The sequence below is a fragment of the Oncorhynchus gorbuscha genome, linkage group LG19, assembly GCF_021184085.1.
Source record: "Oncorhynchus gorbuscha isolate QuinsamMale2020 ecotype Even-year linkage group LG19, OgorEven_v1.0, whole genome shotgun sequence".
In the NCBI taxonomy this organism is placed as follows: Eukaryota; Metazoa; Chordata; class Actinopteri; order Salmoniformes; family Salmonidae; genus Oncorhynchus; species Oncorhynchus gorbuscha.
Genome location: NC_060191.1, coordinates 17,187,382 through 17,209,624, shown reverse-complemented (window position 1 = coordinate 17,209,624; position 22,243 = coordinate 17,187,382). Strand labels below are relative to the sequence as shown.

At 40.9% G+C, this 22,243-nt stretch overlaps 2 protein-coding genes across 5 annotated transcripts; one reads left to right on the top strand and one right to left on the bottom strand.

Moving 5' to 3' along the window:
• Positions 1 to 4,987: 4,987 nt before the first annotated feature.
• On the top strand, positions 4,988 to 9,798 carry LOC124005498 (nucleoside diphosphate-linked moiety X motif 17-like). Of its 4 annotated transcripts, none has more exons than XM_046314820.1 (8): positions 4,988 to 5,044; positions 7,162 to 7,275; positions 7,463 to 7,646; positions 7,739 to 7,764; positions 7,941 to 8,033; positions 8,227 to 8,325; positions 8,449 to 8,585; positions 8,772 to 9,798. In XM_046314820.1, the coding sequence occupies exons 1-8, from the start codon at positions 5,039 to 5,041 to the stop codon at positions 8,941 to 8,943; spliced, it is 831 nt and encodes a 276-aa protein (XP_046170776.1). In that variant the 5' UTR covers positions 4,988 to 5,038; the 3' UTR covers positions 8,944 to 9,798. The 4 variants fall into 4 exon arrangements, with proteins under 4 accessions (XP_046170776.1, XP_046170778.1, XP_046170775.1 ...); XM_046314822.1 differs by lacking the exon at positions 4,988 to 5,044 and adding an exon at positions 5,053 to 5,552 and having other exon boundaries at positions 7,184 to 7,275; XM_046314819.1 differs by lacking the exon at positions 4,988 to 5,044 and adding an exon at positions 5,053 to 5,552.
• Positions 9,799 to 14,502: 4,704 nt separating this feature from the next.
• LOC124004807 (mucin-5AC-like) lies at positions 14,503 to 21,054 on the bottom strand. The gene is made up of 8 exons (XM_046313615.1): positions 20,879 to 21,054; positions 20,027 to 20,223; positions 19,095 to 19,162; positions 18,841 to 18,983; positions 17,577 to 18,688; positions 17,287 to 17,412; positions 15,797 to 15,863; positions 14,503 to 15,483 (listed from the first exon to the last, which is right to left on the bottom strand). The coding sequence occupies exons 1-7, from the start codon at positions 20,928 to 20,930 to the stop codon at positions 15,804 to 15,806; spliced, it is 1,758 nt and encodes a 585-aa protein (XP_046169571.1). The 5' UTR covers positions 20,931 to 21,054; the 3' UTR covers positions 14,503 to 15,483; positions 15,797 to 15,803.
• Between the last annotated feature and the right edge of the window lie 1,189 nt (positions 21,055 to 22,243).

Genomic DNA, 22,243 nt, shown 5'->3' with positions numbered 1-22,243 from the left:
CATAAGGTGAATGCACCAATTTGTAAGTCGCTCTGGATAAGAGCGTCTGCTAAATGACTTAAATGTAAATGTCCCCACAACATCTGGCACTGTGTGTTGAGGCTGGCGCAGACACCGCTGTAGCAGTAGGAGGAGCCTTCTTCGCAGGGCTCGCCGTTCTGCAGGAACACATTGGGGGGGGGTAAGAGGGAGAGGTACCAGTGCAGTGCTCTGGGAGGTCACACTCTCCCAGGGGCTGCCGACACATCCTTCCACCTGAACGCAGCTGGTCAGACAGAGAAAATAGACAGTAGATCAGTAAAGGAGTTTATGATTTGGACCTTTGTTCAGCTTCTTGTGATAGACCATGTAATAGTTTAGTTCATTAGGATCACTATTAGCTATTGCACATGCAGCTGCTACTCTTCCTGGTGTCCAAATAAAACATACGTGACAAAATATAGAACCGTAATAGACAAGAACATAACACTCAGAGTTATAACATATAGAATTATAGTTATAATAAATTAGACTAATGACCTGAGCTGATTTAAATGTAGGTGTTCAGAAGTGTGTTCAGTGATGGGGTTGAATGAGTGACTGAGTGTGTGTCAGTAAGGGTCCAGTGAAGGAGAGAGAGGCTTGCCCACCTTGCAGTTGTCACAACAGACTCCTTTGGAGGAACACTGGACCCAAGGAACATTCTGAATGCACTGTATGTCCAAACATACACCCTACAAACAGGACAAATCCCCCTGCAAAGAGGATCACCACTATTCCAATTTCTTTGGAGACCCTGTGGTAGGTATTTTCTTCAATACCCCTGAATTCAAGCAAAGGCCAGATGTAGATTGGTCTGTGTTGTTGCATCTGATAACATGACCATGATGCTGGTGTGGTGTGTAAATGTCTCCTCTGTTGTGTCTCTGCATGGCTTCCTTCCTGTGAAGCTCCTGATCAACGGTATGCTGGGCATTCTGATTGGTTTCTTGGTGCTGGAGATGCTGATCAGTGTGGTCGTTATTATGCATGGGCTGTGCACCATGGGTACCGACGGCCCAGAGGTATGAACCATCTCCTCACAACCTACTTTTGGGCTGCGTTTACACAGGCAGCCCAATTTTTATATTTTTTTCACTAATTGGTCTTTTGACCAATCAGCTCTGAAAAGTATCTGATGTGAAAAGATCTGATGTGATTGGTCAAAATACCAATTAGTGGAAAAATATCAGAATTGGGCTACCTGTCTAAACGCAGCCTTGATGTCACTTTCTGATTACTAAGATTAGATATGTCCCTCCCTGCTCAGGTCCCACAGGAAGAGACGGACACCCCTCTGTGTGTTCCCAGCAGCACTGCAGACCCCCTGTGCTTCCCTGGCACTCAGGGTGAAGTCAACACAGTGTTGGCACTGCCATGAAACATTCAGACAAGATGATAAAGGCTAAATCTCTGGCCAAGTGGCAAGAAAAAAATGGAAAAAACGAATACCTTAATGTTCTGCTTGCCTTTCTTACACTAAACCACTTGCACTTGTGTTTTCTTACTGGCACTGATTCTGCTGAAAATTGCTTTGTTGAGGAAAGTTTACTTACAATGATCATCCCTTAGATTACTTGTTAGAGGTCTAGTGTGTATAAGGTAGTCGTTGTGAATTTGTTAGATTACTTTGTTAGAGGTCCTTCGTTGTTCTCCATTGGGGTGGCAGGGTAGCCTAGTGGTTAAAGTGTTGGACTAGTTAACCGTAAGGTTGCAAGTTCAAATCCCTGAGCTGACAAGGTACAAATTTGTCATTCTGCACCTGAACAGGCAGTTAACCCACTGTTCCTAGGCTGTCATTGAAAGTAAGAATTTGTTCTTAACTGACTTGCCTAGTTAAATAAAGGTAAAAATATATATATATATGTTACTGCATTGTCGGAACTACAAACACAAGCATTTCGCTCACATTAATATCTGCTAACCATATCTTTGTGACCAATACAATTGGATTTGATTGTGATATGCGGTTGCCTTACCTAGCTAGCGCATTAAGTTAAATCCCTCTGGATTTCTACAAGGATCATTTAGCTATTTGATTTTGAATTTTAAGACCCCTTGAAGAATCCCCCCAAATTAAAAAAAAATATTTGATTAAAAAATGGTATTTGCATTGAATAACAAATTCACTACATGGAACAACAGATAGTCCCCCCCCCAAAAAAAATCTAAAGGAAGTTTGATCTGAACTGTCTGTTCTATATCTGAGAGCTATAACAAAGATCAGGAACATGTATTTGTATTATTATTTGTATTTATTGGTACATGTATTTAACTCTGCATTCTTGTCACTAAACAGTGTCCATATATACTTCCATACATTTTTTAAACTGGTACTGGGGAACTTCAGACGAGTCTTGTGAGGCCTGTGGGTGTCCTAAAGCAAAATAACACTTTTAAACTGGTACTGGGGAACTTCAGACGAGTCTTGTGAGGCCTGTGGGTGTCCTAAAGCAAAATAACACTTCCATAAATCGGACACTACATATGATTTTGTGAGAAGACTGATTTTCGGGATGTCTCATGGTCTGACAAACACTGCTCTAGCTCTGTCACTGTTCAATGCAGATGTGGAAGAGCGACATATGGTGGATTGAGAAACACTATGCTAAAATTGTGATGTTTACTTGCGTGAATGTATTATTTTTATTTAACTAGGCAAGTCAGTTAAGAACAAATTCTTATTTACAATGACGGCCTACCCCAGCCAAACCCGGATGACGCTGGGCCAATTACAGCCCGATGTAATACAGCCTGGTTTCAAACCAGGGACTGTAGTGATGCCTCTTGCACTGAGATGCAGTGCCTTAGACCACTGCACCACTCAGGAGGTGAACATAAATTAAATAAAATACATCTCATTCTTCCATACATTATATATTACATAACTTACATTGTTGGTATCAGTAGATTTAAACAGTTTAGTTGTGTTTTTCCAAATGGTTATTTTAGGCAAATGTATTTTACTGAAGCATCTTCAAAATAATATTGGTCTTTGGCGCCACCTACTGGATCAATAATACATTGAAAGGGGCGGCACATGGGTGCAACCACAGTCATAGAGGAAAAGGCAAAGCTAAAGGTTTCACTCTTGCTAAAATCTGTCCAAAATAAGGCCAACGCATTTCTATTGGTTTATTTAAACATAAACTTGTCGCCAGCCTTTGGGACAACGACTCCCATTGTTAGGGCGGAGACATTAGCATCTCCTCATTACATACAAATCTGTATATGGGGAGCTCAATGTCAGAAAGTTATGAGGTAGATAATGCTACCCCACCAGGGAAGTGTGATTAGTCCTTTGTTGTTCTCCATTATAATTGATTTTGTATTCTCTCAGGGGAGAACAGATATTGGGAGGTCTCCATTTGCGGATGACAGGGCACTGTGGAAGAGATGGAGAAATATTCCCCATTCCCCAAGTCAGGAGAGTTCAAGAAGTATCAGAGAAGTTGAACAGTGGTCCCACAGGTGGGGCTTCAAGTTCTCAGTTGTGAAAACTGGTTGGGGAGGAAATATGCCTGAAGCTGTACAGGAGGAATCTGGAGAGGGTGAGAATGTTTAGGTTTCTGGGGATCTGGTCTGACACTCGAATGACATGGGCGGAACACATTAACAGAGTAGTTATCAAAGGAAATAAAATATTGAATGTGATGCATTGCCTGTCAGGAATTATGTGGGGGGGGGGTAGAATGGCATTGAAAACATTATATATAGTGATATTAAGATCATCACAGGACTATGGTAGTGTAGAATATGCATCAGCAGCTCAGGCATCTTTTAAAAAAGCTAGATGTAATCCAGGCTCAAGTATGCAGAGTGGGTGGAGGAAGTGAGGCCAGACAGGGTCGTCATCTGCTCTGACTCATGTGCTGCACTGATGAGCTTTAATTAATTTGTGTCATGGAGCAGACAAGATGTATTGTATGAGATTTCGCAGTGCCTGTGTAGGGTGAGACAGATGGGGGTATTTGTGAGGTTCCTCCTGTGAGAGTAGAGGGGAATGAGGAAGTGGATGTTCTTGCCAAGCAAGCTCTCAGACATCATAAAACTTAAATGTAATGAAATTGTCTATCAGTAAAGCACAAGCCAATGGGTTAATAAGAAGTGGTCAAAAACAAATGGCAAGAGTTGTGGAATAGGGAGGGAAAGGGAAGACTCCTGTGTAAGATCCAGGAAAATGTGGGGGCAGGGAGGTCCTCAGGTCGAGAGAGATGGGAAGAAAGTGGAATCACAAGGCTCTGGGACACACAAAGCATCTGACTGGGTGTGATCACTGCCAGGAGAAGATGGAGACAGTGTAATACCTGTTATTTCAGTGCCAACACAATATAATTATATGCCATTTAGCAGATGCTTTTATCCAAAGCAACTTTGTCATTCGTGCATATATTTTACGTATGTGTGGTCCCGGGAATCGAACCCACTACCATGGCGTTACAAGCACCATGCTCTACCAACTGAGCTACAATGGTATTGAACGGCCAAGCTTAAGTTAATAGCTGAGAAAATCTTCAGGGGATGTAGTATTTAATTATGTATTTAGTTTCCTTAAAGGAAAAAGGTTTCCTTAACTATCTTTCGGTATATGTTTCATTAGTATTTTTTTTTACATTGTCAGCATTCCTTCAAAATACAGAAATACAGCAGGTAGGATGCATTTTGCACCACATGATGCTGCCTTTTCCATCATATGATTCATAATGCATCATACCCGCTGTAGTTCTGTATTGTGAAAGTTATACTGTATATCTTGAAAACCTTATTGCTGACAACGCAACACATTTTGATATCAACAATGGACTAATGACAAAAATAACAAAATATGGTTTTGGGGTGGAAATTTCAGGAGACGAGAATAGTGGGTAGGATTTAGAGTTTTTAGACCTGGTCCACACTCTCCAGTCCAGTTCGTGGCGGTAAAGCACATTAAAGTTAGTTGCCAACCGCCATATATAAACCGAAGAAGAAGACGAAGAAGAAGAAGAAGAAGAGCATGTGATTCCAATGTAGCCAATGAATGAATGTAGGTAGTTAGCTACGTGTACATTTGTGTTTATATTCCTTGGACATGACAGCCAGCCATAGAAGCTAAGATCAGTGGGCAGGAAACAATTTTATTGCATGAACTATCGACCTAGCTAACAAGGCAGGAGCCCACTAGATAGATTGATAGCTAGTTAGCAAAAAACAGCTTGGGAATTGATTATAATAATAACGGCTATCTATAGAGTTAGCTTGGTTGTCAATTGCGCTACTAGTGCTCATTTGAACAAATGTGAAATGTGGTAATATTAGCTAGCATTGCCATTCTTATTTTGCTATCAGAAATCTGATTTGTTATCGCTCGCAGGATTAGTTTACACATTGTTTTGTAAATTAGGCTAGCTATCGTTGCTAGCTATCTGTCACCTGCATTAAACTACCGTATCTATCAATAAGGAGAATAATTTACAACCATGGAAAAAGTCACGAAAATACTGGTTCATCTGTCGAAGAATAATGTCGCACCGCAATGTGCCCGTTTTGCACAGGTCAGTTGTGCATTTTTGCTTGTCACTTCAACAAGCCAAATGCCAGTGTCACGTGTAATTTTTGAAAACGAGGTGGGCGCTATGGCAGTGTTTGGTTTTACTGTAGTACTATTTTAAAGGGGTAGGTCACCCAAATTAAATGTAAGGTTAAATAAAAAAATAATACTGTACATATACACTGTGACCAAAAGTATGTGGACAACTTCATGTCGAACATCTATTTCCAAAATCATGGGCATTAATATGGAGTTTGTCCCCCCCCCCTTTGCTGCAATAACAGCCTCCATTCTTCTAGGAAGGCTTTTCACTAGTTGTTGAAACCTTCCTGCTGAGCTTGCTTCCATTCAGCCTCGACCATTAGTGAGGTCAGGCACTGATGTTGGGCGATAAGGCCTGGCTCGCAGTCGGCGTTCCAATTCATCCCAAAGGTGTTCAATGAGGTTTAGATCAGGGCTCTGCTGGCCAGTCAAATTCTTCCACACCGATCTCAACAAATGGACCTCCCTTTCTGCACGGGGCCATTGTTATGTTGAAACAGGAAAGGGCCTTCCCCAAACTGTTTCCACAGTTGAAAGCACAGAATCGCCTGGAATGTCATTGTACGCTGTAGCGATAAGATTTCCATTCACTGGAACTAAGGGGCCTAGCCCCAACCATTTAAAAACAGCCCCAGACCATTATTCCTCCTCCACCAAACTTTACAGTTGGCACTATGCTTTGGGGCAGGAAGCGTTCACCTGGCAACCGCCAAACCCAGATTCGTCTGTCGGACTGCCAGATGGTGAAGCGTGATTCATCACTCCAGAGAATGTTTTTCCAATGGTGGCAAGCTTTACACCATTCCAGCCGATGCATGGTGATTTTAGGTGTATGTGCGGCTGCTCGACCATGGAAGCCCATTTCATGAAGCTCCTGGCGAACAGTTATTCTGACATCTGTCGTTGCTTCCAGAGGCAGTTTGGAACTCGGTAGTGTTGCAACGTAGGACAGACGATTTTTACACACTACGTGCTTCAGCACTGGGCGGTTCCGTTCTGTGAGCTTGTATGGCCTACCACTTAGCATCTGAGCTGTAGTTTCTCCTACTTCACAATAACAGCAGTTATAGTTGACCGGGGCAGCTCTAGCAGTGCAGAAATTTGACGAACTGACTTGGAATGATGGCATCGTATGACGGTGCTACGTTGAAAGTCACTGAACTCTTCAGTAAGGCCATTCTACTGACAATGTTTCTCTATGGAGATTGCATGATTGTGTGCTTGATTTTATACACCTGTCAGCAACAGGTGCGGCTGAAATAGCTGAATCCACTCATTTGAAGGGGTGTACACATACCTTTGTATATATAGTGTATGTTTCCTTAATTTATGGGCTAGAGATTGCCATCCATAATCAAGATTTATATATTGATAACCAAAAAAACCAATGGCTGAATGGACCCACAGCAGGCCCAGTATTTTCCCTTCCAAAATACATTGAAATCAAGTAATTTAGCTAGATGGTTAGCCTTTATTCTTGTAGTTGCCGATACTTCAAAGGTTATATGAGGTGAATTGTGCAACAGTTAAACTTTTTTTATTTTTAAATGTACCACTTCATTTTCTGTTAGAGCATAACAGGTCATTTTACAGAGACTCTTGATGAGGTGGAGGTGAAGTGTTCTTTGGAGAACAATCGATTTACACTGTGTGAGTGCGAGAAGGGGAGAGGAATTCCGCTGAAGGTAATGACTCAATGAAACACATTCAATTTAATAAACTGATAGGTTTAATTGTTTTATCAGTTGTAGCCACATTTCCATACCTCAGACAGTTGTTTTGTGTATCCCATAGAAATGATTGTTGGTTGACTGAAAAAAGTGTAATGGAAAATGTTTGCGTTTATTTGGTTGATATTTGTTTTTTTCTCAGAGGGCAACCTTTTGCCCCTTCAAGTATCTGTCTGTCGCAGAGGCAGCTGCAATTCCATTGGATGTTCAGACCCGCGGAGTGGACGTGGGGGTTGCTATTCTTCTGCAGTCAGCCAATCAGAAGGTGTTGTTAACTCGACGGGCGTCCAGTCTCCGCATTTTCCCCAATGTGTGGGTTCCACCAGGTATGGCATCATTCTGCTGAAGTAACCTTTCAAAAGGAAATGGCATTCCATAGGAAGACACTTTGGGTAACCCAATTTACTTTTTTTATCAGGTGGCCATGTGGAACTGGATGAGAGGGTAACGTTTCTAGTTGCAATAGCTATTAAACAGTGGAAGATAAATGAGATTATTCCTTCATTTCCTCAAGTGTATTTGCCTGGTTTCAACCCCCCTCATGGTCTCTGTGGTCAATTCCCTTTTAGCTCAATCAAGCTTCGTGTGTGTGTTTGCCTCATATCTCTCTTGTTTGTCAGCTCCTGGATGCTGGGCTGAGGGAGCTGAGGGAGGAGACAGGACTGAAGCTGGACCCTGGAGACGTCTCAGCTCAGCTGCTGGGGCTCTGGGAGGTGGGAAATCACTGCCACTACACATCACATTTCTAGGCCCAGGGAATAGTTTTGTAAATAATAATCATCATATGTAAATATATTAGAAAAAACCTACTGGCCACAATTCCACAGACATTTGATCAATTCTGATTTGTCTGACAGTCCTGTTTGCTCATGTTGGCTCAAATGTTTGTTCTGTTTCTCTTCACAGTCAGTTTTCCCACCCATGCTGAGTAGAGGGATGCCACAGAGGCACCATGTGGTCACCTACATGCTCCTAAACACCTCCCTCACACACCAGCAGCTCCAGGTGTCTGTCTGTCTGCCTGACTGTCCTGTTGGTCTCTATATCTGTCTGGTGTTATCATTAAAGGCACATAAAGCCAAATCAAAGAGAATGCCTCTGACTCACTAAAGACCATCTTTATTCTAGTCCTCTCTGCGCCCCGAGCCCGCTGAGGTCAGTGGCTGTCTGTGGGTGGACGCCTCGCTGGTCAAGGCCATCGTATCCGCTGTGGACGGAGAGGAGGGTTCTGTGACACCGCTGGAGGGCGTGGCTCCAACCATAAGGTACATCACATCCACAAAGTAATGTACTCAAAACAAACAGACATAAAAATATATATTATATACTGTACCATTGACAAGTATTTGTAAAAAAAAGTTTTACTGGGCTAATTTCCTCTGACATTAATTATTTCAGTGGTTTCCTCTTAACAATGTTACCATTTTGTTTCTGTGGCGTTGGTTCTCCAGTGTGTCGGAGGTCTCTCCGGAAGGTGTGCTCAGTGAGTCAGATTTGCCATTGTCTGTTTTGTGTAACCGGGCCCCGAATAGCGGAGAGGATGTGGAGCGGGTTAGCACTGGTACCAAATACGCCTTGGAGCTCTGGCTTAAGAACCTGGAGGGACAGGGGACCCGATGTTAACTGTCTTCCCTAAACCTGGATGTCTAGCCCTGTGATGAAGTGACTTCCTGGAGGATGACATCACTTCAAGGAGTTTGCCTTAACTGGTGAAGGTCACCTAAAGTGAACTATCATCTTTCAAAAAAATATTGTACGTATTAACCAATAATGAACTTTGGGTGAACTATCCCTTTAATATCAGCAGCATCACCTACAAGTCTTATATGGCTGTTTGAGGGCTTTGCATGAGCTATCAATTGTGTTGTGTGTAAGAACAGTTTTTATTGCAAGGGTGTTGTTAGTGATGAAATGTTATGAACAAAGTGGATTTATACTGCAGATGCTTTTATGATCATTATATTCCATTTGCGCCTTCAAGCCACAAGATGGCAATGCATAGCCTACACAGTGATTTCACATTTGGAGACTAGTGTGAAACATCAGAATTCTGATTTAAGTTTACATAATTATCTAGACTTGTAAATAAGAATGTGTTCTTATTAACTGACTCGCCTGGTTAAATAAAAATGGATACAAATGTTTTATTTTTCTTACTGAAATTATTTTCCTCAACCAGCATATTTACTATTATTATTATTATTTTATTTTTTACTATACTCAGACAGAAGTTAGGTCTCAAGTTAGTTAGGTTAGGTCTTCATTGTGAATATTGTGTTGTACTTCCAACTGAAGATAGTAAATATTGGATGTTTGCAGTGATTTAATAATTCACATTTAAAGACTACATTTTTATATGCCATGAGTGGAAGGTGTGTGTCTTTGTGTCATATAACGAAACCTCTTGTCTCACCAACACCCAGATTAATATACTGTACATCATGGCAACCTCACCCATGGATAAGCTACTGGGAAATATCCTTACTTTGTTATTTGGCTGCATTTAGACAGACGATTATTGGAGGACCAAAAAACCGATACCGATTAATCGGCCGATTGTTTTTTAAATGTATTTGTAATAATGACAATTACAACAATACTGAATAAACACTTATTTTAACTTAATATAATAAATCAATAAAATCAATTTAGCCTCAAATAAATAATGAAACATGTTCAATTTGTTTTAAATAATGCAAAAACAAAGTGTTAGAGAAGAAAGTAAAAGTGCAATATGTGCCATGTAAGAAAGCTAACGTTTAAGTTCCTTGCTCAGAATATGAGAACATATGAAAGCTGGTGGTTCCTTTTAACATGAGTCTTCAATATTCCCAGTTAAGAAGTTTTAGGTTGTTATTATATGAATTATAGGACTATTTCTCTCTATACGATTTGTATATCATATACCTTTGACTGTTGGATGTTCTTATAGACACTTTAGTATTGCCAGTGTAACAGTATAGCTTCCATCCCTCTCCTCGCCGCTACCTGGGCTTGAACCAGGAACACATCGACAACAGCCACTCTCGAAGCAGCGTTTACCCATGCAGAGCAAGGGGAATAACTACTCCAAGTCTCAGAGCCAGTGAAGTTTTAAACACTATTAGCGCGCACCCTGCAAATTAGCTAGCCATTTCACATCGGTTACACCAGCCTAATCCCGGGAGTTGATAGGCTTGAAGCATTGCGAAGAGCTGCTGGCAAAACGCACGAAAGTGCTGTTTGAATGAATGCTCACGAACCTGCTGGTGCCTACCATCGCTCAGTCAGACTGCTCTATCAAATCATAGACTTAATTATAACATTATAACACACAGAAATACGAGCCTTCGGTCATTAATATGGTAGAATCTGGAAACTATAATTTTGAAAAAACGTTTATTTATTTTTTTGCGAATGCGCACCGCATTGATTATATCGTTGCGCAGGACACACTAGATAAACTAGTAATATCATCAACCATGTGTAGTTAACTAGTGATTATGATTGATTGATTGTTTTTTACAAGATAAGTTTAATGCTAGCTAGCAACTTACCTTGGCTTCTTACTGCATTCGCATAACAGGCAGGCTCCTCGTGAGGCAGGTAGTTAGAGCATTGGGCTAGTTAACCTTAAAGTTGCAAGATTGAATCCCTGAGCTGACAAGGTAAAAATCTATCATTCTGCCCCTGAACAAGGCAGTTAACCCACCGTTCCTAGGCCGTCATTGAAAATAAGAATGTGTTCTTAATTAACTGACTTGTCTCCTTAAATAAAGTTGTAAAAAAAAAATTGGTGTCCAAAAATAGCGATTTCCGATTGTACTTGAAATCGGCCCAAATTAATCGGCCATTCCATTAAGGCCATTCCATTAATCGGTTGACCTCTAGAAAAAATCATCAAGATTGGGCTGTCTTTGTAAAGCAGCCTTTGTGTGTCAGCTGTTTATGTAGGATTTAACACCTAATGTTACATTGTTGCAATCTCATGGTTGATCTGAAGCAATGCGTGACATTTGAATGCAAATCGGCCAATTTCAAAGAGAAATCTTGAATGTTAAATGGGGGTGGGGGGGATTGTAAAAATGAAATGTAAAACTGTCTTTAAATGCTTTCTACAGTAACTAATGAACTAAATTTGTGCGTTATTTTAGAGACACAATTCACATCAATAAGTCAAAATCCACAGTAAAAAGATTGGAAGTGTTGGATTTCTCTAATTCATTATAAGTCATTACATTTTAATGTCACTAGGAATAACATTCAGGTGGAAAGAGTTGGAGAATAATCTACATCAGATCCTGAACTATCCCATTTTCCCCGAACTGTCCTGGCTTTTACCATGCAGAGGTAATCTGACCTGCTGTTAGTATTAGGAGCACCACACCCTCAGTGGGCAAATATGTGTCAGGGCAATCAAGGTATAATCAGGTCTTGATGCCACATTTCCTTGCCGGCATATTGTCTGTATTGGTCATGTCATATTACTGCATAGGTTATATTTTCTAGATTTGTCTTATCATCATAGTGTGTCACTTGTCTGATTTGTTTGTAAGTTACATGAGAGTGACTCTAGGACTTATTCATTACCACTAAGGTATTTGTGTCTGCATACCTTCATATGTGGATTTGACCTTTTGCCATAGACAATTGAAAGACAACTTTTGTCATATTGGCCCAAATGCAAAGACATTGACTTATCCTCTTGATGGTATTAAACTCAGCAAAAAAAGAAACGTCCCTTTTTCAGGACCCTGTCTTTCAAAGATCATTTGTAAAAATCGAAGTAACTTCACAGATCTTCATTGTAAAGGGTTTAAACACTGTTTCCCATGCTTGTTCAATGAAACATAAACCATTAATGAACATCCACCTGTGGAACGGTCATTAAGACACTAACAGCTTACAGACGGTAGGCAATTAAGGTCAGTTATGAAAATGTAGGACACTAAAGAGGCCTTTCTACTGACTCTGAAAAACTCCAAAAGAAAGATTCCCAGGGTCCCTGCTTATCTGCGTGAACGTACCTTAGGCATGCTACAAGGAGGCATGAGGACTGCAGATGTGGCCAGGGCAATAAATTGCAATGTCCGTACTGTGAGACGCCTAAGACAGCGCGAACAGCTGATCGTCCTCGCAGTGGCAGACCACGTGTAACACCTGCACAGGATTGGTACATCCGAACATCACACTTGCGGAACAGGTACAGGATGGCAACAACATCTGCCCGAGTTACACCAGGAACGCACAATCCCTCCATCAGTGCTCAGACTGTCCGCAATAGCCTGAGAGAGGCTGGACTGAGGACTTGTAGGCCTGTTGTAAGGCAGGTCCTCACCAGACATCACCGGCAACAACGTCGCCTTTGGGCACACACCCACCATCGCTGGACCAGACAGGACTGGCAAGAAGTGCTCTTCACTGACGAGTCGATGTTTTGTCTCACCAGAGGTGATGGTTGGATTCGTGTTTATCATCGAGGCCTGTACTCTGGAGCGGGATCGATTTGGAGTTGAAGGGTCTGTCATGGTCTGGGGTGGTGTGTCATAGCATCATCGGACTGAGCTTGTTGTTATTGCAGGCAATCTCAACGTTGTGCGTTACAAGGAAGACATCCTCCTTCCTCATGTGGTACCCTTCCTGCAGGTTCATCCTGACATGACCCTCCAGCATGACAATGCCACCAGCCATACTGCTCGTTCTGTGCATGATTTTCTGCAAGACAGGAATGTCGGTGTTCTGCCATGGCCAGCAAAGAGCCCCGATCTAAATCCCATTGAGCATGTCTGGGACCTGTTGGATCGGAGGGTGAGGGCTAGAGCCAATCCCCCCCAGAAATGTCCAGGAACTTGCAGGTGCCTTGGTGGAAGAGTGGGTAACATCTCACAACAAGAACTGGCAAATCTGGTCAGTCCATGAGGATGATATACACTGCAGTACTTAATGCAGCTGGTGGCAACACCAGATACTGACTGTTACTTTTGATTTTGACCCCCCCTTTGTTCAGGGACACATTATTCCATTTCTGTTAGTCACATGTCTGTGGAACATGTTCAGTTTATGTCTCAGTTGTTGAATCTTGTTATGTCCATACAAATATTTACACGTTAAGTTTGCTGAAAATAAACGCAGTTGACAGTGAGAGGACGTTTCTTTTTTTGCTGAGTTTATTTGAACAGGTTGACTCTGTTGGGTAAAGAAGCCTTGCATGGGTGTATGGTTCTATTAGTATGTACATCTACATGCTTGAATAATGTTTGGTTACATTGTTAGCAAATTACTTAAGATTGCATTCTGACTTCGCCCTTTTGGTTGATAGATTTTTAAGCCCAGCCAAGCGATAAATCATATTGTTAATCAAACAATGACCTCAGTGTGTCAGAAACAATAAGAACTGATCTTATTTGTTTTGGTTGAAAGTTTCTCCCTGATTGATTATCTTCCTGCTGAACAGTATTAGTAACATCAACCACTGTGATGTTTTCCTGGGAAAATACACAATGTAACTGCAGAAAGACATATCTAATACATACTACGAAGGTAGGGGATATGGAGAGGAATGGACATATACATCTCATGCATTTTGGATAAGAATGGGATTTGTACTGCACACCTTGACAAATGTAAGCGTTCAATTCTCAATGTCACTTGGTAGCTGGTTATCATGAATGTTGTGTCTGTTTCCAGGACATCCATATGTCAAATATTTATGTTAAACCTTGCCCAAATAGCAGAAAAAGGTGTTGCCTTTTTAATACACACCGACTTGCATATAATGGACAACGTTTGAGTAATTCATCATTTTATGGAGTTGGACTCATTTCGTAATTTAATACAATACCTTATTCATTATCACACCGCCACACCCAGCCTAACTGTAACGGACGTTATCTAGATAGCTATTTACTTGTTCTTTTCACACAAAGAAGAAAAGAAAGAAAAGCCAGGGGATGAGGGCAGGCTTAGATACAAACAGAGGCATGTCTGTTCTGCCTTAGCTTCAGTTCTCCTGATGAACAGAATCATCCAACTCTTTTACAAACCATGAACGCATCCAAACTACTTCAGCCCATAAAAATCTAACTGACACTTTATTATTTACAAGTATTTAATCTAAAAATGATTTAGATGTATTTTTATGCAAAGTTTAAAGCGTCAATGCACGATCACTTCAAATGATTACAGATAGTTGCATCTCACAGATTTGATTAATAATGGTGGATTTATTTAATCAGATTGTCAAATATACATAACATTGGTGTTTAACTCACTGGGTTGTGTTTGTGGAATAGTTAACTGTTTGGCATGCTAGCATCCTATCTCAAAACATGTCTTATCCAGCGGTAGGGATTTACATCTGGATCTCTCAGCCCAAGTCAAAAGGTTTGATTTATAATCTTTGAAAACAATGAACATCTTGTTAACTGTACCTGATTGGGTATTGCACCCATACTCATTCTTCTTACATGTTAATTGCAGGATACATATGTTGACCCCATTTACTGATCTAGGATCAGCTTTCTTTCTTTTTTACCAAGGTTAAGCTTGCCTTCAGTAAAGACTGAAAATACAACTCAAATTATTGCCACAATGAAGCCAAAATGGCCAGCCTGACCTCAGAGCCATTCAAAACATACTTTACGTATTTCTGAGCATGTCAAGACACATGATACCTTTTAATGGCCTAGTTACTTTAGACAGAAACTAAAGTAGGGAGGTTGGTCAGGGAGGAGTAACATATACTAAATGGAGTGTCTCGGATTTACGTACAGAATAATAGAATGGAATGGTAACAACTACATGGAAACCAGGTGTTTGATGTGTTTGATACCATTACATTGACTCCATTCCAGCTATTATTATGAGCCGTCCTCCTCTCAGCAGCCTCCACTGGTAAAAGCATTAGGAATAAAATAACATTAGGACATCTGCATTGCTTGCTGCTTGGGGTTTTAGGCTGGGTTTCTGTATAGCACTTTGTGACATCGGCTGATGTAAAAAGGGCTTTATAAATGTGATTTGAATAAATACAGGTTGAAATTACAATCAGTGAGCCAATGCCATGATCTTCATTCAGATTCTTCAGAGATAATTGAACCATTTGTACAGAATTGTCATTGCTCCCATGCATATTACTTCATAAGGCCATTTCAGATGGTCTTCTTACCCAATTGACTGGAGCTTCTGGAGGAAAGAGAAGTAGGGAAGGGACAACAACAAAACATATATTGTAAAAACAGTAAATTACTTGAATTAAATATATACAGTATCTTCAGTATGTTGACACGTCTCTACACACCTATATCTACAATAATCAGTAGTCTACCTATTCAAACCTCTCATTGAACCCCATCCCCCTGATGTATGGAAAGGAAAGAAAGCATTCAGGGGAGATTGTCTCCTGGAATTGAAAACATGAAACTACACTTCCTCTGTTGTCTACCTGACAGTACCACTGAAGTACATTAGCATACAGAAAGTGTGTCACCTACTGTACCTGTGTATCAGTACTCATTCACCACATACATCCCTGTTTGGTTTTTCGATGGTTCTCCCATTTCGTCCTGTATCAGAGAAAGTATCAGCTCATCAAAGGTGTAAAACAGTCTGTGAAGATGATACTGCACACAATATCATTTATCAGGCAAAACTGAATTTTGCAGTCTGTTTTTGACCTGTTGTATAGAACTGTAATGTTAGCTTATCTTGCAGACGTTCGTCTGTTTTAAAGCCTTAGTTAACTAAGCCTGAAAGACATCCACTCTGCTTAATTGCAACTATAAATCAAACCGGTGATTCATCAATTAAAGGGGCTTTGGAAGGAGACGGTTATGTAAAGAGAACAGAGTGGTTGTGGATTACAATGTGTCTGTCTACTGCTCTGTTGCCATAGAGACAGGTGACAGAGGGGGCACTCTTCTCATTATATGATAGTCAGTCTCGGAGCAAATGTTGGCAGACTAGTGTGGAACGACTATGCTCAATAAATCGATCAAGGAGAGTTGGGGGCTGTGAACAAATAGTCCTCCAATGTCTTCCACTGTCCCCTTTCCAAAACAACATAACAAACATGTTCAAACCATTGCTAGCAGCAACACAGAATTTTAAAATATATCTACGTAAATGTAGCACAATTATATGGAGTGCATAAACACAAACACACAACAATATCCGTATACAGTAGATTAACAGTATAACAGTGTAAGCTAACTCAAGCTGTACATTTCCAAAACTAAACAAATATCTATTACTACATATCAACACTCGAAAAAACCTGAGTAGATTCCCTCCTCACTTCCCTACCTCTCAGGTGTGCAATGCAGTGTGACGAACATGCAAGTCTCATTAGTACAGTCAATGGTCTCTTTGTTTGGTGTTAAGGGAGAGATCTCTCTCTCTCTCTGACGTTGGTAGATCCCATGGCATTTGTATTTAGCATCCCTTTCATAGCTCAATCGAAAATATATATTTTTGATGTCCAGATTAAACATGGCCTTTTTTCAGTCAAATCATGTTGTTGCCAGTAATTCATAGTGACATTGATGAGTAACATGCCCCATACAGGAAGGTCCTTGGATGACCTGGTATCGTCCCTCATACGTAAGGCAGTATTAAAGCTATAAACTCACAGCTCACAGATGATTGCTTTAAATTGGTTGTCTGGTCTACCAAGAACATCTGCTTATGTGGGGGTTTGATTTCGGAGATAAGCAACTTAGTGCATCAATGAAAATAGGTGGCTTGGGGGGAGGAGTATGGCTTGGGACCCCTCTCTGGAAGCTGCAGGGGTAGTTCGGCTGAGAGGGTAGAGGGGAAGGCTAGTGTTTCCCACGCCTCAGGTTTCCCTGGTCAAAGCCGGAACGGCACAAAGAGACATCTATCTAACACTGAGGCAGAGCGGCCAGTCTTAGTAACCATAGCCAACCTGCTGAATACAGAATCTGAGCCTGTGTCTATCTGGCCTCTCTGCCAAGAAATAGGACTTACATTAGGCTTGCCGTTGGGCACGTTGAAGCGGCTGTGTGTGGAGTACATTTGGATGTCTGCCCCGTGGTTGATCTGGTTATATGGGCTGAAGCTTCCATATCTCTGCCTACAGCACAACCACACTAGCTAAAGGTCAAGAAAAGACAAGAATCATAGTAAAATGGCCTTCTTAGCATGACATACTGTAACTGTTAAAGCAGGGTTGTGGCTGTTTCTGAGAAAATGGAAGTCTACAATGCATTCCGGGAGAAATAGTGTACATCTGTCTGTCTGTTTGTTTTTGTACTCACCAGCAGTATTAGGAGAATAAGGAGGATTAACAAGATAAGGGCAGCCAGTACCAATAGAGCGATCCCCCATCCTGGGACTCCCTCTCCGCTCCCAACAACTACAGCTGCAGCATGCTCTATGGTCTTATGGGTCACCTCCGTATTCTCTGTGTTCTTATGACTGGTCGTTTGGCCTGTGGCAGCCTGATGCCTGCTTGTTGCTCTCTCAGTAGGGGCAACTGGGGGGTTAGATTGACCCGAGGTAGTTGTTGATAGAAAGGTTTTATGAAAGACAGTCGTGCTAATGGTCTGGGGAGGATTTTTAGGGGTAATAGGGGTGGTTGTGTTGCTAATTGTATTGTTGTGGTCTCCAGGAATAGGGCTGGTTATGTTGCTAATTGTAATGTTATGCTCTTCAGGACTAGGGCTGGTTATGTTGCTAATTGTAATGTTATGCTCTTCAGGACTAGGGCTGGTTATGTTGCTAATTGTACTGTTATGGTCTTCAGGACTAGGGCTGGTTATGTTGCTAATTGTACTGTTATGGTCTTCAGGACTAGGGGTGGTAATGCTGCTAATTGTTCTGTTATGGTCTTCAGGACTAGGGGTGGTTATGTTGCTAATTGTACTGTTATGGTCTTCAGGAATATGCGTGGTAATGCTGCTAATTGTACTGTTATGGTCTTCAGGAATATGCGTGGTAATGCTGCTAATTGTACTGTTATGGTCTTCAGGACTAGGGGTGGTTATGTTGCTAATTGTACTGTTATGGTCTTCAGGACTAGGGGTGGTAATGTTGCTAATTGTTCTGTTATGGTCTTCAGGACTAGGGGTGGTAATGTTGCTAATTGTTCTGTTATGGTCTTCAGGACTAGGGGTGGTAATGCTGCTAATTGTTCTGTTATGGTCTTCAGGAATATGAGTGGTTATGCTGCTAAATGTATTGTTTTTGTCAGGACTAGTGGTGGTGGTTGTGGGGGTCTGACTACTTGTGATGTTGTCAGATGAAGTATTTGCTGTAGATGTAGTTACATCCCCGTCCCTTCCTGAACGGCTAGCCATACTAACTAAGGCAGCTACGGTTGCTGTGGTACGTGCTACAAGAGGTAGTGTGGCTTTTATTGGATGTTGACCTAGGGAATAAAGAACATATTTGTGATTCCGGCTTTGAATTAATAGCAGTTTCTTAAGCTATTTACAACACAGTTAAAAAATTTTTTTTTTTTTTTACAAATGAATCAGGCTGCTACAAAGCAGAAGTAGAGAAGGTTGCCATCTTCTTTACCTTCAGTATAGGCGCGGTCCAGGTCAAGGGTTTTGGATTTATTTGATTGGATATGTGTGTAAAATAGACTTTTAACCAAAGTTGGAGTGATCATGAATGTGGTCCCAAACATTACTGTCGAGTTTGCAATGACGGATCCATTACTGCAAGAGTGAGACCAGTAGTCAAAAATAATTATAACGTATAGTTGTCAATGTCCTTAAGAATGCTATTTTTGTCAATGGCAGAATTTTAAATTCAACATTAGAGCTCACCTGAAGATTATATCAAATACACCCATATATTTGTCAGACGCTTGCAAAGGGCTGTGGATGTCATCCACCTGAAAAAGAAAGACACAGCAGTCAGAGGAGCACTTTAATATTATCCTACAGGCCTACAAGGCATGTCTTCACAGCTTTACATCGACTGCATCCTTATGTAACACATGTATCACTAGCCACTTTAACTATGCCACTTTGTTTACTTTGTCTACACACTCATCTCATATGTATATACTGTACTCGATACCATCTACTGTATGCTGCTCTGTACCATCACTCATTCATATATCCTTATGTACATGTTCCTTATCCCCTTACACTGTGTATAAGACAGTAGTTTTGGAATTGTTAGTTAGATTACTTGTTGGTTATCACTGCATTGTCGGAACTAGAAGCACAAGCATTTCACTACACTCACATTAACATCTGCTAACCATGTGTATGTGACAAATACAATTTGATTTGATTTGATTTACTTGTTTGAATATTGAGGAACAGGTTGTAAGGGAGGTGTCTATATTATCCTTGTCTATGGTGTAGTGGAGTGGATCAACTGGAGTGTGAGCTAGTAGTGATGGCTCATTTTGTTGTTGACTGCTAAAATAGTGCTCACTGCTAGGTGTTGGAGAGCTGATGATGTTGGTGACAAAGAAAAGAGTGAATAGAATAGCCTTGGGAACATCTAACTCTGGCAATTTGACTGGTAAACTCATGGGTACACTCACAATGGTTGCTTGGTATAAATGCAATAAAGACATCAATGGAACTTTTGGCCAAAACAATGGAAATGCCATGGAGCATTTCCATTTTCTTGGAAAGCATGAAGTATCTCCAGGACAAAGAGTTATTTTGGGGGTATAGACTGAGTGATGAGTTGAAGCTCTATGGACTGACTTGAGCAGTAAAAAAACACAGACTCTTACCATCTGTTCCACCTGTTTCCTCAGCTGTTTGTACTCCTTAGAGCTTTGATTATTGAGTGACTCAGTGTAAATCCGGTTGGTGATTCTGACGCATATGTAGTAGGCGGACAGCGTAGCTGGGGTGGTCTCGTCATTGCTGCTGGGTGTTGCCCTCCGTAAATGGGAAACAGGCACAGCATCCTCAAAGAAAAGGAGTGCTGTACGGGTGAATGGAAAACAAGCCGAAATTCTGAAATTAGCAGAAATACTGTTACACAGCCATCTACTAAATTACTGCCATTACCCTTAGAGACTGACTGATTGAAGTGCCAATTACAGCCAATAAAGGTAGCCTTGTATTGTGGAAATGATTATCTGTAAACAGACACTTTGAGTTGAAAGGGCGGGGGTCACCATCTGTGACCTCAATCAATGCAATAATGCATTATTTAGACTAATTTAATCCAAAACAAAGTTTGCAAATGTGTCTTCTCAGCAAGGGAAATAAGTTTTTTACCGACATAATTTTGCTCTGCCCGGAGTACCCCTGAAGTACCCCCTCGTGCATTTTACCAGTAGGCCTATGGTCTCATGAGTCTTCTCAAGTACCCTCTGTGGATAGGCCGATTACCTCTAGGGGTCCTAGTACCCCTGGTTGGGAATCACTGCCCTACAACAGAAGTCTCTAAAGAAATGTATTGTGTAAATGTGTTATAGTCTACATATTTTAGTAAAATCAATAAATGAAGATGCATGGAAGAGTAGATAGATAGATAGATAGATAGATAGATAGATAGATAGATAGATAGATAGATAGATAGATAGATAGATAGATAGATAGATAGATAGATAGATAGATGTTTTCTGTCATACCTGAAACAGCCAAAGTAAGAATAATCCCACATTTGATTGGTCTTTTCTCCATGATGTATCAAACTGGTAGACTAACGTTTTTTTTAAATAAAAGACAAATATACACAGTGGACGTTGGGAATTAGCCGGGTTGCTTACTTGATGAGAAACGATTTATGTCTGAAAGAAACTGTTATTGTATCATCCAGATAAGTGTGCAGGTAGGACAGGTATATGGCGCGGGGCGGACCCTAGAGTGTGCGCGCTGGAAGAGAACGCAAATATAGACATTCGTGGTGTATGACGCCACCGCGTGGCCGGAAGGATTTGTTGTCGGACTAATCAGTTTCACCTTGATGCTGTAAACCTTTGAGAAAAGCAAGGCACAAAAAGGCACGAGGCAAAATCAAGAGCCTCGTTTGAATATTTTGAATATTGAGGAACAGGTTCACTGCAAAATGACTGCAGTAAAAAACAGTTATTTTGGAGTAGTTATTCTAACTGCAGTTATGCTGCAGTGTACTGCAGTTATCCTGTAGTCTGACTCCAATAGTTTTTCGTACGGAAGATTGTGCACATCATTCACAACTTCCCTTATCCGTATGTGGGACCTTGTCTTCTACTCGGAAATCGGATGACTTTGCGGTATCTGAATTAAGGACATGCAGTGATTAGCCTACTTACTATTTTATTTGACCAGAAACACAAGCGAGAATTCATTTGAAGCAACTACGCAAAGTAAACTAGCTAGTTAAGCTTTCCTACAAGTGCACCATTGTTACCTGCAATAATGATAGTTACCTGAATCGTACCTGCAATAATGATAGTTTTTCTCCCTGATAACAGTAATCAAAGTGACACATCTCTCTTTCTCCCTATTCTCAATCCCACTCCACTCCCCAAACTCACTCTCTCTCTCTCTTTTGCGCGCAAACTCTCTCATATTAGACAGGACAGATATAAAGATCAAGGAACAATATGTGACGTAGTTGTAGACATGTAGGCTACAGTTTGGTGTACTGTAGATGTCAGGGAATCGCAAAATTGAGGACAGGGAGGTGAATTATAATACAAACACTGCCAAATGGATTAACCTTCTTTGTACTTCTTGGCACATTCGCCACCACGTTGTTCTGACACCCTATTTCACAACAACATTGATGTAAAAAGTGTAATGCAGCATTCAATCCCGAGGCTTTGAAAGTAAACCTGAATTGTTAAACAGAAATATGGGGTAATATATTACACGTGTTTTCACTTGTGTGAAGGAATTTCCATTGATTTCAAAAAAGATAAGTGTGTGTGTTTTTATGATACTCCAGGCTTTTAGAACAGTGACATTGTTCATGCATCACTTTGAAGCACATTTTAAGCCATGTGATGACT

Bases quoted from the DNA above. Each gene is read 5' to 3' on its own strand.
- LOC124005498 (XM_046314819.1), top strand. From the start codon at position 5,478: ATGGAAAAAGTCACGAAAATACTGGTTCATCTGTCGAAGAATAATGTC. The intron at 7,276-7,462 runs GTAATGACTCAA...TTTTTTTCTCAG, and splicing joins GGAGAGGAATTCCGCTGAAG to AGGGCAACCTTTTGCCCCTT. The intron at 8,034-8,226 runs GTGGGAAATCAC...TTCTCTTCACAG, and splicing joins AGCTGCTGGGGCTCTGGGAG to TCAGTTTTCCCACCCATGCT.
- LOC124004807 (XM_046313615.1), bottom strand. From the start codon at position 20,930: ATGGAGAAAAGACCAATCAAATGTGGGATTATTCTTACTTTGGCTGTT. The intron at 19,163-20,026 runs GTAAGAGTCTGT...TTTCTTTTTCAG, and splicing joins GGAAACAGGTGGAACAGATG to GTGGATGACATCCACAGCCC. The intron at 18,984-19,094 runs GTGAGCTCTAAT...TCACTCTTGCAG, and splicing joins GTATTTGATATAATCTTCAG to TAATGGATCCGTCATTGCAA.